Source organism: Dipteris shenzhenensis, chromosome 19 (assembly GCF_047967505.1).
Source record: "Dipteris shenzhenensis isolate YYH24624 ecotype China chromosome 19, Dip_SZ_1.0, whole genome shotgun sequence".
NCBI lineage: Eukaryota > Viridiplantae > Streptophyta > Polypodiopsida > Gleicheniales > Dipteridaceae > Dipteris > Dipteris shenzhenensis.
The window spans coordinates 40,998,204-41,013,386 of record NC_141614.1 but is presented as its reverse complement, the minus strand read 5'-3'; the positions used below and the strand labels follow the sequence as shown (position 1 = coordinate 41,013,386).

General features: G+C 50.3%; 1 protein-coding gene across 7 annotated transcripts in view; it reads right to left on the bottom strand.

Moving 5' to 3' along the window:
• The window catches only part of LOC147890477 (protein MEI2-like 5), a 105,194-nt gene that overhangs the window by 38,033 nt on the left and 51,978 nt on the right, over positions 1–15,183 (bottom strand). For all 7 annotated transcript variants that reach the window (XM_087390346.1, XM_087390343.1, XM_087390341.1 and 4 more), the window contains 5 exons: positions 14,958–15,109; positions 14,756–14,847; positions 8,368–8,640; positions 7,563–8,241; positions 7,371–7,455 (listed from right to left, as the gene is read on the bottom strand). In XM_087390346.1, the coding sequence (XP_087246472.1) occupies positions 7,371–7,455; positions 7,563–8,241; positions 8,368–8,640; positions 14,756–14,847; positions 14,958–15,109 (1,281 nt within the window). The remainder of the gene's footprint in view (positions 1–7,370; positions 7,456–7,562; positions 8,242–8,367; positions 8,641–14,755; positions 14,848–14,957; positions 15,110–15,183) is intronic.

The following is a 15,183-nucleotide window of genomic DNA, read 5'->3' as shown; positions in this document are numbered from 1 at the left end:
CGTCTGCCAGGCGACCCGGGCTCTGGTGGTGCCGGAACTATCTGAGCCAGACCACAGAAAGTTCCGCACCAGTCTCCTCAGCTGGGCTACGCACGATCTCGAGAAACACCAGCAAGAAGCCACGTACCAAGCGGTGGCTAGAAAGACCTGATTGACCACAAGGGCCCTACCTGCCAAAGATAGCCGAGCCGTGCTCCAGAAGGCTAGCTTCCCTCGTATGGAAACTAGGACCGGTAGGAACTGCTGAGCCGGCGTGATATCCAGCCCTACCTGGAATCCTAGGTAACGTGTCGTCTGTGCTCTGGGGATCCAACGAAACCCCAGGAAAATACCCCACTGTGAACTGGCTCTCGGATCCGTAAGAAAACCAACAAACTTATGCCAGTTGATTTTCGCCCCAACGGCTAGGCAAAAAACCTCTAAAGACAGTCTCACTCGCTCCAGTGACTCGATATCATCCCGCACATACAGGGCCGTGTCGTCTGCATACTCGGAATCCAAAAGTTCTGCATCATCCCGAATAGGGAGGCGCATCCCTCGAAGACCAGTGGTACGGGCTCATAGGAAGTGAGTCATGGCCTCCGCAAAAAATAGGAAGAGGTAGGGCGCAAGCGGGCAGCCCTGATGTACCGAGCGCTCGAGGATGAATCTCTCCCCCATCCTGCCACTGATGATAACCCGGCTGAAGGCCAATCTGTAGAGGCTAGCAATACCTCTGATCCACTCGTCCGGGAAACCGAACCGAGAAAGTGAGCCCTCCAAGAAGGACCAATCTACCCTGTCGTACGCCTTCTCAAAGTCAAGAAGGAGTATGGCAAGGTGCTGGCCACTATGCTGGGCCCACTCCGTCGCCTCTGAGAATGTGAAGATGTTGTCCAAAATGCTGCGATCTTGGACAAAACCGGTCTGGGTGTCATGGATCAAGTCATGTAGCAAGGGTCGGATGCGGCTATTGATCATCTTGGCAAGGATTTTATAGGCAGTCGGGAGGAGGGTCCCCCCTTTGGGGATGAGGCAAATCAAGCCTGTCGCAAGGCTCTCTGGCATCTGTCCGCTGGAAGGCTGCGAGCAAGGGCTAGTGGATCTGCTCCCAGAAGGTGGTGAAGAAAGCTCTAGAGAGCCCATCCTCACCTGGGCATTTCTGCCCTTCAATATCGCTCACAGCATCCTGCATCTCTGCCACGGTGAATGGGGTGAGAAGGGTTTCACTCATGCTAGGCTGCACGAGCGACGGCGTATACCTCCACACCTCCTCCCAGCATCGGCGGGCACGAGGTTCTGGGGGCTCCTGCTGGAACAGGGATCTGTAGAAATCTGTCGCCAAGTCCCTGACCTCGTCTGGATCTGTCCTGACACTACCATCTTGCGCTCTAAGAGATCGGAGCTGTTCCCTTGCTGACCTCTGGCCATGAGTCTTCAAGAACTCTCTGCACATCCTGTCCCCTTTCCTAGCCCAAAAGGACTTGGAAGCATGAAACGAGAACTCTGAGCGTTGCTGGGTGATCTCCTCCAACATGGCTCGGGCTCTAACCTCCTATCGTCTGAGCTCCTCAGAGCCTGGAGAAGACTGCTGCATCCGCTGTATCGAGGCAAGGTCTTGTCTGAGACCTCTCTCCTTCGCCCACCACTGCTGCCTGACCAGAGTCGCCTCCTGCTGACATATGAGACTAGACTCGGCAAGAACCTGAGCTACCTGAGCTGCCATATCCCCCATGGGGTCCCAATCCTGCTCCCATAGGTCCACTATCCTGCTGCGAACCGTTGCTCTCAAGTAGATGGAGTCTGGGATCCGGCACAAGCTGGGAGGTAAGGAATGAGAGGCTGAGTCCAGGACTAGGATGACGGGGGCATGGTCAGAGAGGGTCGTCCCTGGAACCACCCCTGACTCTCCACCTCTGCCTATCGCCCAATCACTGACATCGAAACGGTCCAACTGCTCCAAAAGTCTGCCTCCCTCCCTCCTGTAACCCCAAGAGAAGTCCAGGCTCCCTGTCCATCTGTAGAAGGAAGGCTCCCTCCAACTGTCCCGTCCTCCCACAGCGAACAAGGAGTCCCATTCCACCTGCTCCACCTGAGCTATACCGACGAACTCTGGGCCCCGTCCCTGCTGATTTTCTAAAGTCTCAAGGTTATTGAAATCCCCTCCTACAATCCAAGAATCCATCTCTGGCAACAAGTCTGTCAAAGAGCTCCAAAAAGCGGCTCTCCATCTAAGGTCGGTCGGGGCATAGATATTGAGGATGCCTATGCAGGATCCCTCAATATTCAAGCCCACCCAAAGCGCTCGTCCTGGGATCAAGGTGCCAAAACCACACACATGCTGGGACGTCTCCCAAACAGTTTCATTCGTCCATTGCTCATTCCCGTCACTAGTGATAGTGAAGGAGTAGCTAGGACCATCATGAGGGGCAAGGACGGACACCTTACCCTCCGTCCCCTTTCGGAGGAAGAAGATGCTGATGTCTAGGCATGCAGGGAAGGAGCCAATACCAGCTGCATCCAAGTAATCCCAAGGTCCTACTCAGTAAAACTCCAAAGGTAGAGCTCTAGGAGCTGCCCTTGGGTGGGGGGACAAAGATGAGGAGTCAGAACCAGAAAGAGGGGTACTGGCTGTCGAAGGAGCTGGAGTGGTGCTGGCTGTCTGCGGGGAAGGGCCTCTCCCCTCCACTGGGCTAGGGGGGATAGGCGCGGAGGAGGTCTGTGCTGGCTTCGGGGCCGCAGGCGATGCAAGCGGATGGGGGGGTTCCCGCGGGAACATGCTCGAGGGAGAGAGGGGGGCTGAAACCAAAGGTGCCAGGGGGGGTCCTGGAGGGGGGGGAGATAGAGGAACCGAGGAGGAGGGGGGAGGAGGGGGGGGGGGGGGGGGGAGGGTGAAGGATGAGGGGGAGGCTGGCTGACCTTCTCCTTCCCTTTCTCCTTCCCCTTACCGGGCTGCTGCTGACTGGTGACCACAGGGGTCTCTTGCTGGAGAGGGGGGGCTTTTTTGTTACTGTTTTGTTTCCTTTCCGTTTCCTTTTGACCTCAGTCCAGCCTTCCCCTTCGGGAGGGGGTGTCGATGCCTGGCGGGGGAGATCCTAAGTTGCCTGGATGGGGGCCATCTGAGGTTCTATCCTCGTGAAGTGAGGGCAAGAGCGCGCCTAGTGCCCGAAGCCGTGGCATCTCAGACACTGACCTGGGCGACTAATGACCATAATGCGCTGCATCACCACACCTGTGTCCGTCTCAATCTCGAACTCTGAGGGGATACTCTGCGGATCTAGGACTGCCACTTTGACATGTGGCACCCCTTGGGCTGCCGCCGCATCAACGAAGGTGTCCTGCATGAGCCAGCCAAAGTGCGCCCCCAAGTCCTTGATGATCGGGCGAAGCTCTGTTGCGAGAACTGGGAAGATGAGGGTAACTGGATGGCGGGGAATGCGGAAGCGAGCATCGAAGTCCGCTACACTGAAACCCCTATACCATGGAACCATAAGGATGATCTTCCTACCCACAGAGGTAGGGGACCGTCTGACCATATCGCTCGCAGCCTGTCTAAGGAGAGCTTGAGCCAGAAGATACCACGTCCCATGAGTGCGACCTCAATGTGGCTGTCCTCAAGGTAAAGAGTGGACCGTAACCAGTCCCTGATGTCTACTCGTGAAGGGGCGTAGCCAATGACTCTCCCATAAACGGACGTCTGGGAAAAGTCAGTGGCGGCCTGCTTCACCAAGGAGACCTGATGCTCTGTCAGTGTTATGCGGTAGGCTGAAGGAGGGGGGGGTCCGTCTGGGCCACTGGTTCCGGACTTACGGCTGCCATACCGCACCGACAAACTGCGAAAGCTCCAAAAGGTGGGGGAAAGGAAGTGGCAGAGGCGAGGGAGGGAGGAATGGAGCGGAGGCGGGGGAGGAAAGAGGGAGGGATGGGGATGTACGAGGAAGCGGCGGGGGGAGGAGAGGTGGTAGAGTGGGGAGAGAATGGCGAGGGAGGGGAGGAAAGAAGGAGGAAGGGGGGGGTGGCAGCGCGGCGCAGGACGGGGAAGGGGAGGGAGGAGGGCGAGGGTGTGGCAGTACGACGCGAGGGGGGGCGGGGAAGCAAGGAGGAGAGGGGGGAGGGGAAAGGGGGGGGGTGGCAGGGTGGGGAAAGGGGTGGTAGCGCAACGCGAGGGGGGGGAGGCGAGGAAGGGTGGAGGGGCGGAGAAGGAAGAAGGAGGGGGGGGGGGGGGGCGGATGGCGGGCGAAGAAGGAGGAGAGGGGGACGGGGGAAGGTGCGGCGGCTGCGAGCGGAGAAGCGGCGGAGGGGAAGGGGGGAGGGGGACGCGCAGCGCGAGGGAGGGAGGTAGACGGGAGCGGGGAGGGGTGGGAGCATTCGCAGGAGCAAAATTATAGTTAAGCGGTACTATTTACACCGCTTGATCGATCATAAATACAAACATATAACCGCACCATCAAATTGGCGCCTAACAATAATAAGGTTCTAATTAAGTAAATAATCATTTCTCTTGTCATGACACCGTGCCCACTTCATCATGAAGGAGGCTTTCATCTTGAATAGCTCCGCACACTTCTGGAGGGACCAAAAGTTTGCCTGCTCCACCTTTGCCTCCAGCGGCAATCTGATAACTCATGTCGCCAAACCACACACCGGCTTCTCGGGCGTGAAGAAGCTCAACTGAAAGTTCACCTCCGCACCATGGGCGTACCAAAGATCTAGTCCCTGTGGCTCCCTCCACTCATCCATCATGAGTGTAATCTACTCACCTAAAATAGCATCAAACACCTCCGGGGACCACTTCTCCAACCCTGTGGAGGCAAACAAAAATTTCCAAACAAGGTGTGTCTAAGATCCCACTGCACTGATCAAACCCCCCTTCCGAGACCGAAGGACCATGAGAGTGACCATAGAAGGAGGGGCTGAGGGGAGGGGAGGGGACGAGGGGAACCCTGGAGGGGGAGGGGAAGTGAAGAGGAGGAGGAGGGGGAGGGGGAGGGGGAGGGGGGGGAGGGGGAGAGGGAGGAGGAGGGATAAGGACGACCTCAGGCCCCCCTGCTAATCAGGCTCGCTGGGGCTCTGTATCAGCTCCTCCGCGGCCCTCGTCCGACTAGCGTCTGCGACTTCTGCCATCGCCGCATCTGGAGCTCCTGGGATTCACTGCTGCTGCAAGGGTTGGTGCGGAGGCTGAACCTCCGAAGCTAGAGGATCGGCTAGATGGGCGGTGGCCCCTGCCGCTGGAGGAGGTGGCTCCTGCTGTTCAAGGCCTCTCGGTCAACCCTATCCCTCTCTTTGCGATTGGCCCTTTGCCTGCGACATTTATCGGCCTGCTTGCTTGGTTTCTTTTTCTTTTTAACCTGTGTCCAATCTCCTTCTGAGGGGATAACCCATGGGGTCTGAGACTCATGCTGCTCTTGCCTCAGAGGGCACTCAACTCCGGCCTGCTGACTCTGCCTACTCTGTAGAGGAGGGAGAGGAGGCACACGAGGGAGGCCATGGGGGCAATCTCTGGTGAGGTGACCCATTTGTCTGCAGCAAAGACACTCGCCTAGTAACCCAGAGATCTCCACCCTCGGGCAAAGTATGCCTCTTCCAGGGTCTCGAGAAGGATCAACTCTGGGAGGGACTCTGGGCTCTCAACCACCAGCCTAATCCTGGGGACTCCATCATCTGCTAGAACTGAGGCAGCTGACTCTGGCGGGGACTCAAGCGCTATGCCAAATGCCTGACCAATGGAAGGGAGGATGGCTCGATACTCCTTGGGGAGCCCTGGGAAGCGGAATGTGATCGAAAAACGTGGAACATGGTGTGTCGTATCCATGTCCTCCACTGTGAACCGATGATACCAAGGAAAGAGATAGACAACATGCGGGCCAAGGAGGATGGGGCTCTACTTCACAAGTGTCGAGGCATTGTCGAGGGAGCTCAGTTGGATGAGGAAAACACCTCGTCCATAGGTGGTGACCTCTTGGATGTGCTCTCCCTCTAATGCCAAGCTTGCCTGGATCCACTCTCGCACCTGTCTCCTTGTAGGCATGAGGCCCACAATTCTGTCCACAAGTGCCTTGTCCTGGAGGGACTGAACTACCTGCTGTACCTGTTGCTTGTCTGCTGGGGAAAGAAGAACCTTAATGGCTGTGGGATTCGAGGGTGCTACCATAGAGCCCCTCTGGCCAAACCAAGGGTCGCCACCAAGGTTCTTTCTTTCGCCTTAACAAGCACAAGTGCTCCCACTGCAGGGAGGAAGAAGAAAAAGGGAGGGTGAGGAAGAAAAGCATAAGAGGGGGAGGCGGAGACGAGGCGGGGTGAAGGGGGCAAGGATAGAAGTGGAAGAGGAGGGCAGGGAGGGCGGAGGAGGAAGGAGGGCGAGAAGGCGAGGAGGGAGAGAATGAGGGAAGGAGAGGGCAAGAGGGCGGAGAGGAGGCGGGAGAGGAGAGCCGGCGGGGGAGAGGAGGGGGACGCGGGGGCGGAAGAGGCGGAGGTGGCGGGAGGCAGAGGTGGAGGAGATGGAGCGAAGAAGGCGGACGTGAAGGGAGGCAAGGTGACGGGAGGCAGAGTTGGCGAGGGCGCAGTAGGCGGAGGGGGAGGCAACAGAGGCGGGAGCAGAAGGGGTAGCGGGAGCAAAAGGGGCGGCAGGAGCAGAAGGGGCGGCAGGGAGGGCGAGGGAGTGCAGAGGGGGAGCAACAGGGGCGGACAGGGCAAGGCAGCGGGGCAGCCAGGGGGGCCGCGGCGGCTCAGCAGGAGCTCACAATTCCCCGAAAAAAAAAATGGGATAGCCCATTCTTCCCATCAACTTGTATCTTTCAGTATCCCCCGGTTGATCTGTTTCACTTGAGGTTGGGAGAGCTGAATTGGTTCTCACATCCCCTGTTGGAAACCAATTTCATGTTTTTTCCAAATCAACTATATGGAAGACTATATTCCTCTTATATCCACAAGTTCCTATGAATATAAGAGTCATCCACACGTTATCACAGATACAAGAATACAATATCACTTAAATGTGAAGGCTAGCTCTTTAGCAGCCTAAATTTTTGTGCTTTTGACTGTGGAAGACCCTGCTATCCAGTGACATCACCACCCTTCATCACACTATCTGGAGCAGCCCTCAGCAAGCACAGACTGCTGGACACATATATATGATTGAATAGAGGCAGCCCTTATGCTTTTAATATAGGTATGCTCTGCAAGTATGTATCTTTGATAATAGAAAACTCCTTTTAGTAATAAAGAGCAGAACATGAAGCACATATTTAAACAAAACTTATCTAGACGAAGAACTAGCTTACCAAAATCAAGGACATTATGCAACTGAAAGTTGATATCCCTCTCATGCAACCCCCTAGTTTTGTTGTCTAACAACTTCTAAACATGACTAGTAAACAGTTACAATAACCAACCTTGAAGTCAATGGGAAGGTAGATAAAGTCATATGTGCCTCTGTGATGCTCGTCTATGGCAGCCAACAGCATTTTTGAAGTATACCTGCACAAAAACAATTTAATTGAAAGGTTCAGCGGCAGAGGTTTATAGCTTTAGCAGTCAGAGACTGTAAACCAGATCTACTCATAGTAGTCTCAATGAGAAATTACTTATTTGGTATGTTCTTAATCATGAGAGTGGTTCGAAGGTCTTCCCCCCGCAGTATTTGATTGATGTCCAGCTGATAGTGCTTCTTATCGCTTTGGCTTATGGCACTGTTACTTTTACGACCTTTGCCTATTTCAATACCCCATTCAGAAGCAGAAGGAGAAATGTCATGGACACCATTTGAGAACACGCTATCTCTTGCTTGTTGTGACATTAACAATGGACTTAGATAAGCTCCACAATCCACCAAACCATTGCTTGAACCAGTGCCTGAGGTAATATGACATTGACTGCCAGATTCATGGGTTTGGATCCCATTCTTTCTGTGTAGCCCTAAAGTGCCAACAGAGTTGCATGCCATTATCAGAGACGATGCATCTAAAGGCTCTCTAAGGTGCCCATGATGCCTATCTAGAAGAGGAAAACCTGCAGTAGGAGCTGACCCAACATGATGACGTTGGGAACAATGAGCACCAGTCACAAGATGGGCATGTGAGCCAACCTCAGCATAAGAACTATCCAGATACCCAGTGAAGCCATAAGCAGGCCCACCTGGTGAGAGGGTCCACAAGGTTTGAGAACTTTCGCTATCATACAAGGAATTCCAGCTGCTGCATAGAACCCCATGGTCAGTAAAACTTCCTGATGATTTGATATGTGAGGATAGAACTGGCCTGCCACCTGACAACCAAAACACAAGAAGAATAAGGTCAGACAATGGACCTTTGCTGTAGCTCTGAAGAAACCATCAAGGTGAAAGTTATGGAGAAACTAAACATCCAAATTCAATAAAAGTGAAGGGAATACCGATGTCGGTACGTTTACAAAATGAAACATTATTAACGCTACTGTTGTCTGTTCTCTGACAATGATCGGAAACCATCCTTTCTGTCAGCACTGATGCTGCTGCTGCGGATGGATTATACTGTACATGTTTCACTATACCATTGCTGAATTCTGAAAATGTGTGGGGACGGCGTTGAGGTGAATGATTTACTCCAAGGCCTGTGTGACCCAAAGACTGGCAAGCTGCAATTGGACCATTGTGAACCAAGTGACTACCCATAGCTCTCACTCGCACTGCATGCAGGAGAAAACCATAGCAGAACCCCCTTAGTACGTTTGTCCAATGAGAGTATAAGATTACAAGAATTATCTGACCCCTTCCATTTTACAAGCACTTTTAAAAGGACATGTGAAGGCCCAATTTATTCCCAACAACATATCATAAATGTAGTCTTCACTTCATGAGAATCCACTCACAAATCTTCAAATCAAGCACAGCAAATAGTACATGTTGTCCACCCTAGAGCACAGCACTGGCTTCTATCAACTCCCTATTCTAGCCAACGCCTGTCCAAAAGTAGGTGCAGGCAACATGCATAAATATGTGTCCTATGGTCTTCATACATCACAATAAAAACAAGCATGCCACTTTCTTCCTATTGCTTCTCTGAAAGTTTAGAGAAATTCGACCACGAAGAAGGCTAGCACTAGAGAGCATAGCTAGACAGTGATATTATAGCAATATGATTGCCACACAAATTTTCCACTGACTTTTTGGGTCAGATGATGTCCTTGCAATCCCATTAAAAGAACACTAGCAGAAAAATACTTAAGAAGGGAGCCGGTTAGGCAAACGCACAGCTACCTTTCCATGTGAATCCCCTATGAGCAACATGAGCTACAACATAAAGAAGACATTAAGATATCTTCGGGTTCTGCCACATCAGCATCTTAGTCAATTTAGAGAAGTTTTCATACAATATTATGCATGAACATAGTACACATAAATGTAAATGCTGGGTCTTCCCATACACAGCATATATCGACATAAACAAAACACATGCATATACCTAGATGAGTCCAGGAACATTCCCAAACTCATCCTCTAAAAACACAACATAGTGCAGTTTCAATCTCATGATAGTCACTCATAAGGTTGAAAACCATAAACTCCATCACCCATAGCAGGGACTAGCTACTATGACATCCCCACTGACGTCAACAGCGGGTGTAGACCATAGTACAAACATATGCTCTCACACATACAAATCCACACACCCACACACACCTGGGCATCCATTTATACAAAGTTTTCGTACTGAGTTTCTGTCGGCACTCTAGAGGTGAAGGGAAAACTCAGCCATGACGAAGGCTAACACTAAAAAAAAACACATGCAATCTAGACATTGTAAGATTTCATCACAAATCTCGAAACCATAATGCTATTATCATAGAGGACACTACACCCTATTTGCACTATCATCAAAAGCAGCGCAAGTAAGCCACAAAATGATAGGCCCAATAAGTATTCATATATTTACAAAAGACCACCATGCTAAGTAATTATTACTTCTTTAAAGAAAAATGGAAAAATAAGATACAACAAAAGCTAGCATTCTAGATCCATTGGTAACATGGCTTTGAAACAATAACTTAACTACTTTGAGACATCTACTAGACAGAGCTACCACTATTGGCGTTATGAATAGGGCTCTTCTCTTACTTTTGAAGCACCTTGACTGAAATCATTGATTTTCAATTCAAGATTAGAAACTTTGAATTACGTGTATTTCTTTGCATTTTTACTGTCACAACTGATGAGAATAAGAATAAATTTATTACTAGTTTGCCATTTCCTTGAAAATCCCTGCTTGATTGATTGGACTGCTATGCATAGCAGAACTTCATGTTTTATATAGCCCCCTTTCAGCATATTTGCCACAACGCCTTGCAAGGCCAATGCCTTACCATTTACCATTATGACCAACCTCACAAACCACGTTGAGTAATTAAACAAACAAGACACTAGAGCAAGTAGATTTAAAGGCCACTTGGTGACCCACAATGTGAATGACTTTAGTTTACTTTGTATCCACGTGCAAGATTTTTCCTCCATGAACCTCCTTTAATTGAGCCTATCCATGGTTCCAGCTTCTCGCCTACACAAATTTAGCGTCTATGACACTACAGGGCCGATGATTCATTTTGCTTTGCTTGTAGACTACTTCATGCCTTGCCCATCCCCAACCATTGTAGAGCTACTAATCCACCTATCATCCTTTTTGCATTCTTACAAAGAAAATAATCTCATTCAATACAAAGACTTTCCAATTCCCAAATCTCCATCTCTTGCATCATTATGTTGTGCATGAGAGAGAGAGAGAGAGAGAGAGAAAGTTGTATTACCGGACCTCACGGGTCCATGAGACAAGATACTAGATATATGTAACCCATACAAGCCGCTGTGGGCTGAAGCAAAGGGCACACTAAGGCCCTTGCTGAGTGCTAAATGATAAGAATGCCAAAAAAAAGAAAAAACTAGTAGAACTAGTACAAAACATAGTAGGAAAAAGAGGACAATCAACTACTCAGAACCAAAGCTCCAAGTACATGTGGAGGCTCTATATAGCCCGGCTCCCTGATCGCCCTCTAATGTGATGCAAAGAGCTCACGTATCTGTCTGTCGGGCTGTCTGCCATGGTGGCGAGGGGCGCGCTCTCTTGGATCTATGTATCTGATGGGCTGCATCGAGAGTAATGCCTCATCTCTGGTGGTCCCCTCTAAGGAAGGCTGAGATAGGTCGAACCTCAATCGCATGTGCTCTGGCCACCCCACGTGTCGAGTGTGGTCTCCGCGTCTCTCGTCCAGCCATATCGTGGTGATGACGGGTCTCACTCCTAATCCATAATGCTCTCGTCTCCTCGAGCTCCTCCCTCTCGATCTCATCTGGCACTGGCTCAGATTGAAAGAGGCAGTGGTATTGCCCTCGGATCTCATAGTAGGCTGGACAAACACATAGAAAATGCTCCTCTGTCTCGACCTCCTCCATCGTGCATAGTCTATAGACCCGCTGCTCTCTAGGTATGCCGACCGCTCTCCCAACCTCAATCTACAGCTGATGGGGTGAGACTCGTATTTGTCCAATAGCAATCCGCAAGGCGTGTGACACTCTCCTATCCTCCAGGTACTGAGGCTCGATGATGAGACCATGCTCCGATATCCTCAGAAAGTGGTCATGATAGAACTGGGTCTTGGTGGGGAACTCCTGATCCCCCCCCAAGCCCAAGATGTGTGAAGCTGGAGAAGGTCTAACCGTATGATACGGTTAATCTCATCATGTGGAAGGGGCTTCGGTGGTGCATCCATGTTGTACTGAAAGAGGGGGAGCCTATCCATCTGGATACCGTGGCTATCAAACCATGTGGACACTCACGCATACCATGCTGTATCAAAGCCTCTCTTTGCCAGGCATCGGGATGACTCCAGTGCCAATCTCGGTAATGTCCACTGAGGTAGGTCCCAAACTCTGTGGACAAAAGTCACGGTGTGGAAGAGGATGTCCCTCTGGAGCGGTGTCATGGTGAACTCTGCCTGTATGATCTGATGGGGAACTGAAGGCTTACTCCGAATCATCCTAGATCCCATGATCACCTGTAGCCTCTCAAATCCCTTCCAGTCAGTAGAGCTGAAAGATCACTCCTCCAAAAAGGTGCTACATACATGGTGGTCGGTCTCTCGAGAGTGTCAAAGAGCCAGCCCTTCGTCGGTGGATCCTGGAAATGCACCTAGAAGCACTATCTCTCTAAAAGGACTAGGGCCCCCTTTCCTCGTATGAGTCGCGCTGGCGACAGAGGTCATTGTGAAGCATGGTCTCGTGAATACTGCCCCTAGGTACATGTAAGACTGCACTATCTCCACTGACTCCCCACAATGAGTGAAACTATGTTGACGTTGATGTTGATGAAGCACTGCTTGGGATGTGTTGAAGATCATAACCTTGGTTTTTCCAAGGTTGACTGTCAGGCCCCTCTCTCTACAGAACATCTCCAAGAACTCCAGGCGTTTCTGCAAGCCGTCGGCTGAGGACGAAATGAGGACTATGTCATCTGCATATTACTTAGTATTTGCACCATCAAATCAGCCAATAGGGAGCCGTCTCCTCCTAGGCGATCAACAAAGGAGGCCTGTCGCAAGTCGCGGGAGGGCCTGACAACCCTAGTGCCTGTGGTGCAGGTGGCGCTGCTGTTGGGAGGCCCTGGTGCTATCAGTGGTGCCCATAGGGCTTCCAGAGGGGCCCTTTTTTTCTTTGCCCTGTTGCAGGTTGGAGGGACCCTAAAGCAGGCCCATTTGGAGGCGCAGCAGCTAGGAGCTTGTGTGAGGCGCAGGAGCAGCTGGAAATGGTGCGGGCTGGTACAGCAGTTGTCGTGACAGAAGCAGAGTTGGCAGGGATGGCTGAAGGCTGGCAAGGGTAGCTGGAAGGTGGCGCAAGTTGCTAGAAGGTGGAGAGAGAGAGAGAGAGAGAGAGAGAGAGAGAGAGAGAGAGAGAGAGAGATGTATTTACATCTTTTGGATGCCTCGCGCGCCTACGAGACAAAGTACAATCACAAAAGCCATTGTGGGCTGAAGCAAAGGGCTCACTAAGGCCCTTTGCTGAGTCCTACGCTCCTCGACTCCCCTATGTCCAGGGGTGGACTCAAAAGTGTAAAAGTATATGACCTGTCGCTAGGCACGGTCTGGCTCAGCCGCATGGGCCACTGTCTCCTCCTACTCTCTAATGTGGTGCATCAAGCTCTCTATGTCGTCACATCTCCATCAAACAGAGACCGATGTAGACCTGGTCCTAGAAATGGATCCGCCGGGAGAGAGAGAGGCCCAAGCCAGTGTCCCTCCTGCAATAAGCAATAATATCATCCTTGGATCTCATAGTACACACAGCGAGTACAAAGGAAATGGTCCTCTGTCTCCACTTCCTCCAGCGTGTAATCTATAGATCCATTGCTCTCTTGGTGTACCTGTGGCTCTCCCTGTCTCAATCCTCAGCTAATGGGATGAGAGCCGCATTTGTCCGATGGCAATCCTCAGGGTATGTGAGACTCGTTTATCCTCCAAGTATTGTGGTCTGATAATCACTCCATCAACCGATACTCTGAGGAAATGATCAAGGTGGAAACGGATCTTGGTGGGGAACTCCTAGTCCCCTCCCCAAGTCTGCGATATGTGGAGCTTGAGTAGGTCCAACCGAAAGATACTTTTTATCTCATCCTGTGGAATCACGTGATCTGGAGAGAGAGAGAGAGAGAGAGAGAAAGAAGAGAGAGAGAGAGAGAAAGAGAGAGAGAGAGAGAGAAAGAAGAAAGAAAGAAATTTTATTAAAGGTCCACGGAAGGCCATACATGGCCTATGGGACACAAAATCATCCGAAAGGAAAATACATCATCAACGATGCGCCAACTAGGTGGCCTCATCGTAATACCGCTAAGATGCCAAAAATGGCTACAAAAATCCTAGATACAAAATGAAATGAAATAGAGAGAGAGAGAGACCAAAAAAGCCTATGAGACCAAAATCTGAAATACACCATGGTCATACACCCCATGTAGATGAATTATAGGTGTCAAACACACCTCTACAACATGTAGCATAAAGAAAGAAAAAAACTACAAAGCCACACACAGGTATTACCCTGACAAGAAGAATGTCAAGGGATCTCGGCTCATCTACGTATTAGAAATATCAGGTGGGATGGACTTTGTCAAGACTCTATGCAAGCTGGACTAGAGTCTCTAAAGCCTTGACATCTCTGAAACATGTTTAAGATTTGCAGATGTCATCCTCCAATATATTCCATGGCTCTCGCTTGTAGACACGTGAAGCAGTCTAGTTCATGAAAGTAATCTCATAAGGTGTGTGGCCTTTGGCCAAGGTTTGCTATGAGCAATCAAAGTTGTGCATCGCCCATGCCAAGGTCCCATCTCGAGTCTTGATGTCTCTCGAGCATGTCTGAACTGTCTCTATTGTCCCCTATCTGCTCTATGGCTCTCACTCGGGGCACCATGAGGTAATGGAGAAGCGGGGAGGGGAGGGGATGGAGAATGGAATCCACAAGTCCAATAATGCTCCAGCTTTATAGCTCAAAACTCAAGACTTTTTTCAACTTCTCCAAAGATAAAGGCCAATTTAGCCATAAGCCATATTGACCCTCCAAAGCAAATCCTTCAACAACTCAATTGTTGAACTTATGCAAAAAGTGTTAAGAGTAAAGCATCACGACTTTGCATATCTTTAGGAACATACAAAACCGTCTACACACACCATATGACATGACTGATGCGACATTCTCAAGCATGTGACTAGTTATTGATTCAGGCACATGTATATGTGTAGAATACACTAACAAATAAGTTCATACCTAGAGGAGACTTGATTGGAGGAGTGATCGTATGCTGTTGGACAGAACAATTTTCTATTTGCTCGAGGTCCTGCGTGAGTTGGTGCATCAAACTGCCCAAAACAAATACATAAACGGTGAAAGCTAGACACCTAAAGTAGATTAGCAGTATTTTATGTTGAAAACGAGACTAATGAAATTGGTTCTTTTACTAAAAACCCACCTTTTGTGAGTACCACCAGGTCGACTAGGTTCCAGCTTGATTTGTTTGCCTGCAATGTCACACCTGTTCAATGCTCTGAGGGCTGCCTCAGCAGACCTTACATCATAGAACTCTATGAATTTATGATGTCGCTTGTGTGGTGTTTCACGGATCTGTTCCAGATGAAAGATAAAACATTCAGAAGTTGACAAAAAGGAAGCACCACAATTTGGACTCTGAATATATA